The sequence below is a fragment of the Parasteatoda tepidariorum genome, chromosome 8 (genome assembly GCF_043381705.1).
Source record: "Parasteatoda tepidariorum isolate YZ-2023 chromosome 8, CAS_Ptep_4.0, whole genome shotgun sequence".
Classification (NCBI taxonomy): Eukaryota; Metazoa; Arthropoda; class Arachnida; order Araneae; family Theridiidae; genus Parasteatoda; species Parasteatoda tepidariorum.
In genome coordinates, this window is record NC_092211.1 from 71,674,155 (window position 1) to 71,686,733 (window position 12,579).

Genomic DNA, 12,579 nt, shown 5'->3' on the forward strand with positions numbered 1-12,579 from the left:
ATTCGCTGATTTTAATAATTAATTATGCTGATTTCTAATCATTTTGAAATATACATTGTAATTCTTGTTACTTTATTTTTATTTTTCATTTATTTTATATCTGAAATATTGAAAATTGAGATTTTAAATATTTTATTCGCCATCTCTATGAGTTCGTATTAATTTTGAATTATTTTGTGTTTGAAATCTTTACTAATTATTACCTTTTTCGCGAAATGTGAACCAATTTTTAATACCGATTTATTTCTAATTTAAAAATCAATCGCATTGAATTTTATGTGAATTGTTTCTGCATTATTGAATAAAAAAGTAACATCTGTTCTTTTGTGTTTGAATCTAGATTGGGTAGCTAGAAATTCTATGAACTGAGCCAAAAGATGTTGTATTAAATTTTTCTTTAATGATCAATTTCAAGATTCTTTGTTCCACTCTAAAATTATTTTCAAGCTAATTCTCAAAAAAAAAATTTATATATATACTAGCTGACCCGGCAAACGTTGTTTTGCCATATGAATTATTTCTAGAGTATGAAAATATATCTTATTTATTGTAAGTGTGTGCGTATGGGGTATATGAGTGGAAGAGGCATGGAGCGCTGTGAACGATGACGGAATGTGAAGATATCAACACACCAAATAATAATTTTTTTTAATTTGTGTTAGCTTTTCTTTATAAATTATATGTACAACGAATTCTGAAAATATTAGTCAACAATATTAATCTCTTAGTGCAATGGAGTGTACAATATTTTTTGTTATTCCATCTTTAGCTAACACAAATAAACTGGATGGTTTGCCCACTCGAGAGCATTCCTCGTATAATTGTCCCCGTGAAAAACATGGTGTGCTCAAATCTAAGCCACAAACAGACATTGTTTGGCCTTGTCATTGCAAATGCCAATCTAATGGGGAACTGAATGCGTTTAAATTGAATTGACACATCTGTGGGTATAATAGGGATTCGTGGAAGTAATATACTTCCACCCATTTAAAATAATGACTTTTATAACGATATTCATTAATTTTTTAACGACTAATCGCGTGCCGCTGCACAGCAGTGGTGGGTTCAAATTACGTAGCAAAATAACCGGAGATCCAACTTTGAGTACTAAATTACATGGTGGTATGCCTGGTAAATCCAAATGAGTTTAAAAACTATGTTGGAAAATTTGCAGCTTCAATGGGATCGCAAACTGCAACAACGGATTTATATGTCACCAAGTTACCTGGCAATAACTGTTGTACCTTCAGATTCAATTCGGTACCTTCAGATTTCGGTACCTTCAGATTTGTTGTACCTTCAGATTTGCTGCTAAAATCGCCCTTTCTGCCAGGCACTCATGATGAATGTATTGTGTGTGTACATCGGGAAATATTAGGTTAATGAGAGCATCTTGTGAATTAATGATTGTGCAGAAATCGTCCGGTAATTTTATACATCCAGTCTCGTCCTTAGTAACCTTTCCATCACCGATATCTAACAGTTGTTTTGAGAATGTTTCAGCAGATGGATCTTGAAGCATTTAGACGCGCATATTTACTTTTAGTAGAACTTTTCCAACATTACGCCACAGTGGAGATGATTTCAAGCAAAGCATTGATCTCATCAGCGTACGTCGAACGTGAAATGAAGGGAAGTGTTTGCCTGAAATCACCTGAAAGGAGTAAAAGAGTGCCGCCAAATAATTTATCATTGTTTTTTATATCTTTCAATGTCCTGTTCAACGTCTCAAGCGAATGTTTGTGTGCCTTAGTGCATTCATCCCTGATGATAATTTTACAGTGTTTCAACACTGTGGCCATAGGCGATTGCTTTTTTATGTTGCACAGTGCATCTGGGTTGTTTTGAATATTTAGTGGCAGCTTAAATACTGAATGAGCTGTTCTGCCTCCATCCAATAAAGTTGCCGCAATGCCAGATGATGCAACGGTCAACGCGATGCCATTTTTTGATCGTATTTCAGCGAGAATTAGCAAAATAATAAATGTTTTGCCAGTTCCACCTGGTGCATCCAAAAAGAAATCCACTTTGTCATGTCGAAACTGCGAGCATAATGTGGTCATAAATGTTCCTTTGTTCCTCATTCATTAGTGGAACATTGCGAGTAACAATCGCTGCCATTTCTATCGTATTGTATTGAAGTTCACGATTCATGTCAGTGTTTAATAAATCAGATGCACTTCGATTTAGCGAAGGACTGAGCGGCCAGTTGGAAATAATAATGCAAAGATCCTCAATAGCAATCAGTGCTTCATTGTACATAGCATCGCTGAATGCTATCGTTAGATCGTTGCAACGTGTGCGATGTTGATACCGTATATCATCAGTCTTCGAATCTTCGTGATTATCCGTAACGTTTCTATACGGGCCGGAAAACATGTAGTTAATACTATAGAGAATAGTAGACGAATTTGCTTTGCATTACAGTACAATGCTGCATCAGCAAGCATACATTCCCACTGGTTGACGTCTTCCAGCAAGCCGAGTTCATCTTTATACGTTGGATGCTGATGTCCATCGACTTTACGTTGCATCAGCCAGTGTGCCTTACTTGCGGGTTGTCCATTTTTTTGTTTGAGCCCATGTGAAATAGTGTGGTACTTCTGAGTAGAGTAATGTCCGTGCAAAGACACCAAAAGCATCCGCACGATTACACAATTCAAAAAATTCAGTGAGTTTAGTTTTTGGTGGATTTATAGCTCGGTCTCGTTCGTGAAACATACGCTCTGACCGTTTTCAAGATGGACGGCTAAATGAATAACGGTTGGATCCCGATCATGAATTGGGAAACCAAAGATACGCCGAACAGCTTCATTGGAGCTGATGTACCGGCCAATTTGATACAGCGTTATTTCATAATTGTTATTCACTGGAAGAGCAGTCACATTGATATTTTCAACTCAAAATACTGCCATATCACTGCCTTTATTCACATACTTGAACTTTCAAATATATTTGATGCTCTTCTTTCAAGGGCGAGCTATATTATATGACTTAGTATTAGAGTATTAGAGCTTGTATTAGAGTTTAATATGACTTGTTGCAACGNATATATATATATATATATATATACACAATCAGCTATTTTTACCGTGACAAGATATCTTCACTTATATTTTAAGAGTTACTAAGACTCCTGAATAAAGTTCTACTTAATATGCAATTTAGTTATTTAATAAAAAGTCACGCAGTGGACTGATCGTTAATACATGGTTCCCAGCAGATCACTGAAGTCAAGCATCACTGGCTACAGTTAGTGTGCGGGTGGATGACCACTTGGATCAATCTGCGTATAGACCGAGGGTGTGCGATATCGGTCCTCGTTAAACTGTTCTACCGTAAAGTGCTCAAATTCGCATGCAGGTCGTCGGGCTACCGAAGCGGGTGTGCCATCCCCTCGGCAGATGATCAAAATTGCGATGGCATGTTTTCGGATCATCCTCAAGGATGTTTCCCAGACCGTCGCCAATAGCCCAATGTGCAGCTCTAGTGCGATGTAAATGAACTACTACTACTATTTAATACAAAAACTTGCTAAATACATGGTTTTGCAACGAGTTGACTCAAAAAGTCACAAATCATAAACTCAAGACCAAAAAAACGTAACGAGATAATGGACAGGCGTGAAAAACATAAACAAGCACACTAAAAAATTTCTCTTTTTCTTATACTTTTCGCCCTTCCCGCTGTAGCTCGAGGCCAACTCATGGTCGAAAAATTTTCCAGAATCCATCAATTTCCCCCTCCGTTTTTCCCTTTCGCTAGACCTTAAAAAACCTCTTTCAACAATATCTACGTGATGATTATAAAGTAACTTTGTTTACACGTGACCCTCTGGAGAGAAAATCGTTTGAGTGAACGAAATAAAATTTTGTACATAGGTGTTATGATCTATGAGCTAAGGAATGACGTTAAAAACGACGTTATTGCGTAGCATTACTGCTTACAATTATAGTGCCAAAATTTTCAAAAAGCAACACCCACTGTTTTGATTAGAATTTTATCCATGATGTTAAAAACCTGAAATGGAGTGGGAAAGATATTTTTACCGCAAGAAAGTTTAAAAATAAACTTTTGCCAAGTGCAGCCATTTTTAGTGACCACTAACGAGAAGACAGTGTGATAAAAACCTTTAAAAACAGATAAAAAAAACTATGGACTTGTCACATATATGTTGGTGAGGACGGACACGCCAACGATTTTTAAAACATAAAATTTTCTCTTTGCAATTTTTTTATCTGATTTTAAAAATTCTCTTCCCACTTTCTTCTAGTTAGTGGACACGAAAAATGGCGGCACTTGGCAAAAGTTTATTTTTTAAAATTTCTTGCCCTAAAAATACCGTTCTAACTCCATTTTAGGTTTTTTACGGTAGGATTAAATTTCAATCAAAACAGTGGGTGTTCCACTATGAACATTTAGCCTTATAATTGTAAACGGAAGAGCTACAAGATCATTTTTAACTTTATTCGTGCATAGATCATAGATATGGTGTAAACATTTAAAGTGCTAAATTATTGACTGACTTTAAAGTTTCTTACTGTAAGGATTATGTTTCGATCAAAATGTGTTGGCAATTAAAAATTTAAAAATTTTCCCATTGCAAATTTTACCGCGAGAGTTATACAATCGTTTTTGACATTGCTCTTAAGAGCACAGATTTTAACAACATCCTACATTTCTGTAAACTACATCAATTTCCTTTATACCACTAGTGCAAATAGCCGAAATTAATTAAACAACATAGGCGTTGTTCCTAAATAGCTTCGTAAGATTTCTCTATTATTTTAGCTTTTTAATACTCAGTTTAATTTTATTTCAATTCGCATGAAGTATCAAATTAAATAAGCATCATTGGCTTAAATTATAGTTTGGTGATTTTTTAACGTTTCTCTGAAGCGAATTAGTTGCATTTCGCCAAAAGTTTCACTTATTAGTGCTTACCTTATTTTTTTTTACTTCAATTATATATGCATATGTTTCCTAGTGTGTTGAATAGCTTTAAAATGAGGAAATTCGAAGTCAATATTCTGTATAAAAATATGTTCCCATATTTTCCCTTAATATTGACCTATAATATTCAAATTGGAGCACGTGATACATTACCAAGTATTAGTGTACCCCTTCAGAAGAAATAATTATAGGATTATTAGGGGTACACAATGAGGTCCTATAGGTTACAATGTTTGTATATATATATATATATATATACACACACACACACACCAAGTGTATGTGTATATATACNTATATATATATATATAATGTGTTGAATAGCGTTAAAATGAGGAAATTCGAATTCAATAATCTGTATTACAATATGGTCCTATATATCCCCTTAATATTGACCAATAATATTCAAGCGTGGTCAAGCTTGAGCCTTGATGGCTCAGGGGATAGAGCGCTCGCCTTCCAATGAAGTGAACCGATCCCACGATGGCTGAACGATACGAATCCGCATCTGGCTTGCACCGACCACAGTGCTGACGTGAAATATCCTCAGGTTAGCTGTTGGTTAGCTGTTCGTTAGTTAGCTGTTCGTTGACGGTCATAAAATGAAATAAAATTAGTATCTATTATCAAAATTAACTCGGAATCATTTGCATCAGTAATAGTATGTTGTTTTTTTTGTGGTTCCACTGAAGGAATAAATATTTTTTCTCCGTTAATTTTGCTTTTTTGCAAATAGATCATTTTTTTTTATTTCAGTTAGGGCCTATTACCAAATTAAGTAGTAATGACTTCAATAGCATGGTAATTTTTTACCATCTCCCTAAAAAAAAGAAGACCCTTGCTTCAATTAATTTTCCTTCTTGGAAGATATCTTATTTCTTTTTATTTCAGTGAGTACTTATTACCAAAATTAAACAGACATCAATGACAATATGGCAATTTTCGACATTTCACCTAATCTATTTAGTACTATTTATTCAATGATTTTGCTTTTAAGTACACATTTTTTTTTTATTAAAATACCGTTGATTTTAAGTTCTTTAGTTTTATATTAAGACATTTTAAAACTAAACAAAAATTTAAAAAAATAGTGCATGGAGTTCCTCCGCACGTAAGAAGTGAAACTTCGTAATGTGGAAATGAAAATAGGAAGGGGTAGAAGTTGATTTTTAGTGAAATCATATTGTTTCTTTAAGACAAACTTTATTAACAAGGCTTACAATTCACAGTTGATCGCATCTTTTAATTATCATTTTCGAGTGGAGAAATATCCAAATCTATAACATTTACAATGGGATTGTGATAACTAAAGTAAGATACGAAATGTTTGAGTTCCATTTTTTCAATATTTCTTGCAAAAACTGCATCAATGGTAGTTACCCTTTTGGTTGTTGCATCATTCCTGCCATTTATCATTTCCAATCCAAATTTGTCTTTAAGGAAGGTTAACAATGTTTCAGCTGCAGGTAACGAGAAATTCACATTAAAATCTCCTGCAAGGATCACAGGCCGCTCACAATTATCAATTTCTTCACCAGTAACGTCTGTCAGAGTTTGTGAACCTGCAGTGGATAGTGGCAATAAAGATTTTGCAATAAATAATTTAATATCCCTCATTTGGTGAAATATAAATGGCAATTAGAAAGGAGAAAACCTAACAATCAATTGATATTCACAAGAGACGTGCCTTGACGTAACCTTAAATCCGTCGCATTGTCCGTGGGATTGTTTTCACTCATTTTTTGCAATTGTTATCCACTAAATTTGAAAATAAAAAATACTACCCAATTAAATTATGTGTGTATCAAAGCAAACTAAAAAAATATTTATGGAAAAACAATACTTTTATTATTTTTATGCTAGTGAGAATCAAAACAATATGGTAATGAATGAGGGAAAACTGGATCCTATCACGTGATTTCCCGGCCAATAAAAATGTAGCGTTAAACGTTTAACGCAACCTTGTTGGAAGTCGAATAAGAAGTATCACTTCAATAAGTGGTGTCAATTAAATTTGGGAATATTAATTTGCTGACCTAGTTTGCCTATGGTACTTCTTTCCAAGTGTTAAAAATCGGATTTACCTGTACAACGAATAAAAAAAATACATATTAAAGAACGTGCAATCAAGTCTTTTTTTCATTATTGACCGTTATAAACTAACAAATCTCTCTCTAATGTTATCTTTAAACACTTAACAAAAGCAACGCATAACGGCAATGGTTAATTGATTCTGTAGATGTGACCGTATATTCTGTAGATGTGACCGTATATTCTGTAGCTCCTTTGTCATATAATTGTATTTATTTCTTTACGATTATATTTGAATAATATAATATAAATGAATAATAATTCTTTATGATTTGATGCTTTAAAGTTAACTTTTTACGCTTTACTTTAATTGGGATTATTTCATTAAGATTGCATTGCGTGAAACTAAGTTAGTTTTGAAATGCTTTCATTTCGTGCATTTATGTAGAAAAATAAAATTTTCTGATCAATTCCAAATCTTTCATTTTACAATTTAGTTCCATAAAAGTATTTATTTCATATTTTTATTTACTTATTTCTACTTCGATACTTACTATAAACAGAGAAAATAAAAGAAAATCCACACTAATAACGCTTTTCCGTATTTATTCTTCTATTAGTTTAAAATGATTTATGTAAATACGTATTAAATTCAACGTTGAAATAAATATAAGAACAGGAAAAATGATGCGAAATTTAAATACTTACAATATATCGTATTTTACTCTGCAAAAGATACTTTTGTTTTCATTAACAAACGACATTTTCGACGAATTAACATCTAAGCATTTCATAGAACTAAAATAAAACAAATGATAAAATGATTTTAAAAAAACATAATAAATTTGATTAAAAATAATAAATTAAAACGATAAACTCATCAATATTCATCAAGCTAACCGATAGTTAAGCTGCAAATTGGACATTTTTTGCACTTTAAAGTTTAACGCTGGATTAAGAGTTATAAAGGTTTTGTGCTCGATGAGTACAATTTTAACTTATACATGTTAACGCATCTGAAATTGCTATAGAGATAAGTAAATTATTATTCCATGTGCATTTTGCCAAATACGAGTCAATAAGGTTAATCATGAAGGAATTTTCAATTGTTTTATTGATAAAAAGTATCTTGAATGGAAAAAAACTAGTTTTCTAACTAGTTCAAAAACTAGCAAACTATTTCTCCCAACCGGGGAGTATTCCTTTCTCGGTGGGATTTCATACTTTTAAGGGAAGAATGAGGCTTGTCAGACTTTATTCTTGATTTCTACTGCGTAGTTTTTTTATTTTTTTTTATTGAAAAATGAGTTCTGTCTGTACACTCAGATCTGAAGCAATGCTTAGTCTTAAATCCAATTAGTTTCATTGTTGCAAAAAATCTTGATATCTGTAAAACACATTTATTGGAGGAAAAAATAAGTTACCATATGCAATATTTGTAAGTAGTTGTACAGTGTGAAGATGGAGAGGAAAGCAAGTTACCCCTAATACCTTTTGACCTATTGATCGTATTGTGACGTACTTGGCCTCGGCCTAGAAAACCTAGTGGTTCGAGGAAGTGACATCAAATATGCTAATAATATGCCTCAGATATGCTAAATATTGGGGGACATATTTGACGAAGTGACTTAGAATATGTTATGCCTCATCGTTACAATGCATGGCATGCAAAATTGCAATAAGTTATTTTATATGTTATTTCCAAATTACGGAAAACCTCAACTATGATCGATACATAAGGGAAATTGTGAAACAAAATATCTTCCTCATTGTTTGATGAATATTCCAGGTGCTCTATTTCAGCAGGACAATGTCCCCGTGATCATGTTTTTAAGACAGCACAAGCCGTCTTTAGCGCACATCAAATTCTCCTTCTTCCATGGTTTCCTTTTTTTTTCTCCTGTTCATCATGTCTGGAATTTCATAAATCACAGACTCGTTCATAAGTTGGTAGGGCATAAAGTAAGACTAAACTTTGGTCAAGGCAATATGGTCTTTGTTCAAGGCAATACAGACTAAACATTGGTCAAGGCATTCCTCAGGACCAAATTGTGAATCTGCATGATTCAATATCCCGACATGTACAGGCTCTCATTGCACAGTTTGGGAGATACACAAAATACTGATTTCCGAATATTCTTTTTGCTTCTTTTTTTTGTCTTGTAAATTTTGTAGTTCATTTGCATCATTATCTGTAATATGTGATATAAATTTCGCTAATTTTGAATGATTAGTTATGTCGAATTCCATATACATTAGTATTAACAAAGATTTGTTTATAAATACTTACCCTATTTGCATAATGCTAGTTAGTCTTCTATTTAAAGCTAAAAGGGGTAGAGAAGAGAAAAAAAAGCCTCTTGTTATAAACTAATGTATTCATCCACTTTTTCATATAAGTTATTTTTGTATATGGACCACTTTTTAGTAGCCGGGCATAAATAAGTCAATAGAAAACTATTTCATTTATTGGTAATTTTATATTTTTGAAATAAATTTGTTAAATTAAAGTAATTCACATTTCTTATCTTTCTTATCTTTAAGAAATGTCCAAAACAAGAAGCAGTATAAATAAAAATCATTTTAATTAAAATTGCTACTTCATTGAAAGTATTATTTTTTATACTTTTTGATTTTATTTTTCATTTTGAGCCCAAATGCATAAAATGACAATAAACAAAGTGAAATCACTTTGTATTTAAAGTTCCTCGGGCAGAAATCACATCTTTCTTCATATAAAATAAAGGAACTCTAGCGTCATAAAAACTATTTTTTAAAGCTTTATATCTTGAAGAACAAATGCTTATGTATTGAAAAATTAAAAGTCTCTTACTTTTAATAAAAACAGTATAAATCTTAAACTGTTTTTTTAAAAAAAAATGTTTAACAAAAAACTTAATATTTTAATAATTAAAGTCTACTTTTGAAACTAAATATACATTAAACTAAATTTTAACTTAGTGAACGCTTTTAGAAATTACTTATTAAGCTAAACCTTTTATTTCGTGTAAGGCTTAGTATACAGCAAACTCATGATTTTTTTCAAGGTGTGCACGCCTTTTGTTGAATTAATTCGGTGCCATTTTACCATTTCCAGCTTATATTCTGACAATCACATGTAATCTTAGGAAGGATTATTGCACATTCTCAAGTATAAAACTCTCACTTTCTACGCTCTTGAGCTGTATTTCGCTAATTTTGAGAATTGTTTCATCCCGAAACCGCGTGATTTGAACCGCGCTTTGCACGATCTCTCAAATGCATGACGAAAATATTTCAACTCGAAACCTCATAGTTGTGCATTGTGGGAGATTGTTAACTAGAATGACGAAACTAAAATGAAGACTAGACAATCGAAAATAAAGAGTCGATCGGCCAGTTTGGTAGTCAAGGAGTTGGTTTTGTATCAGAATGACCCCGGGATCGAATCCCACTTCGGGCATTGAATGTAATTTATCTCTCTGCTCAATGAGTTCTCGTAGTGTTGAGGTGATATTGATCCACCTATCAGGTAACCAGGATAAATCGACAATTAGAAATTATAAATGCATTACGCGCAGCGAGATGTTTATTTATTTCAGGAAGAAAAATTAGAACGACGAAATATTTCTTTAACTTTGACGAAATTCATTTCCTCACTGAAAAGACGATAATTATTTTCCCACTTTGACAAAAGTTTGCTCGGAGCCTGTACCAAGAAACGGTTCCTTCGAAAACGAAGAAAGTTTGGGGATTATTGAGTTTCGATTTTTTAACGTGACACTACAATCAATAAATTCAATAAGTGCAACAAATTTTATATTTATTTTCATCTATCATATTTGCAATTTTAATTACTTAATATTATTGTTCCTCAAAACTAAAATAACCACTACTGCAGTTAAATTTTATATAAATATTCTTAATAGATATATCAAAAAACAACAGCTTCTATCCGTCAAGAACTAATTTCTGAGGCATTTAAATTTTGAATGCATGTTATTTTTTAGTTTAATCCATGTAACACTTTTCTACACATGTTTCGGTTGCTTAAAATATTAAAATGAAGGTCATCTAATGTCTAATACCATCTCGTCCTACATCGTCTAATGGCGTGTCGTTAGTTTCAGATCCCATCGATCGTTAAAGTGCTTTTGATCCAAGTATTACAAGAAAAATAAATCGAGATATTATACTTAAGTTGGATCTGCGAATGGCATCAGTTGGAGATGATAAATGCCGGCTTAATACAACTCTGTAATGTGATTATTTGGAGTTCAGTCAATATTTTGAGTGTGTACAGGAAATGAGATGGAAAACTTATCAAGAGATATTTTTTTTACTAACATAAATAAAGTCTTGAAATTTTTCTGTATGTTTATAGAGAAATGCTATTGCTATGTTAAAATTATAAAATTGATTATTAATTTTGTAAAATTATTTTTTAAATAATTTTATGGATGAAGAGTTATAAATTTTTTTTCGGCAACGGTACCCTATATAATAAAACTTTGTTCGGCGGAACCCCAAATTTATAAATAAAATTTGAGGTATTCATGAATGTAATAACCAATAAAAAAATATATATAAAATATTTAACTATACAAATGAAGATTGTTCATCGTGTTTTCATTACTAGCTTTATATTATTTTTTAGGTACGACATTTAAATTTCCAGCCCTTTTGATACATCTAGTATAATTATAAACTCGTTTTTGGTGTATATAAGCTAAAAAGGATTAAAATAAGGAGAATTATGGTCCACTTCGAAATGAAAACTTATAAAAACTTCAGTAAACGTTGAAAATGGTTAATATGGAAATATTTTTCTTTATTACTTTATTTACTTTGATTTGAAAGTGAGTAAGGAAATACTGATAAATTATTTATAAATACTTGATTTTTCATAAATTTTCAAATATGTTGATGCTAGAAATTTTATATTTTCTTTTAAAAATGCCATTTACATTTCATTGGTAGTTTACTTGTAATAATTTCAAGAAGGTAACCTTGAGAAAAGTAAATTATGAATTATAATTTAGATCAAAATATAATCAGAGATTTTAAAAATCCTCACTGGTTATAAAAAGTCCTCGTGGAACGCCATTTAAAAACAGTTGTCATAGGTTATTCTCTTATAAATAAAATTACAGCAAATTTATGCAATATTGATTCATATATAATGCATTTAATAAGTATCATAAATAAAAAGATACATTTTGAATGCCTTTAAAGTAATCCCATAAAAAAATTAAAACTTCTATTTGCTATGTAAAGTTTACCAAAACAAATATTGTAGACAATTTAGAAAATATCTTTTTTAAATAACTCCCGATTTGATAGATGTATGTTACAATTAATAAAAAATAATAATACAAAGATATTTTTTGCCCATAAAAAGGACTTCTAATTAGAAGTAATTAACAAAGAACTTTCCAATATGATCTGAATAACACTATTTATTATCCCGTTTTCTTAGATATCTATTTTATTTATGTTACATTAGATATCTATTTTATTTGCATTATATTAGATATCTATCCATTAGATATCTATTTTATTTATATTATATTAGATATCTATCCATTTGAAATCTATTTTATTTATATTATATTA

General features: G+C 31.5%; 1 protein-coding gene across 1 annotated transcript; it reads right to left on the minus strand.

Moving 5' to 3' along the window:
• Positions 1–1,562: 1,562 nt before the first annotated feature.
• LOC139426155 (ATP-dependent DNA helicase pif1-like) lies at positions 1,563–2,084 on the minus strand. Its single transcript, XM_071183926.1, has one exon. It carries the CDS (start codon positions 2,082–2,084, stop codon positions 1,563–1,565), a length of 522 nt encoding a protein of 173 aa, XP_071040027.1.
• Positions 2,085–12,579: the final 10,495 nt, after the last annotated feature.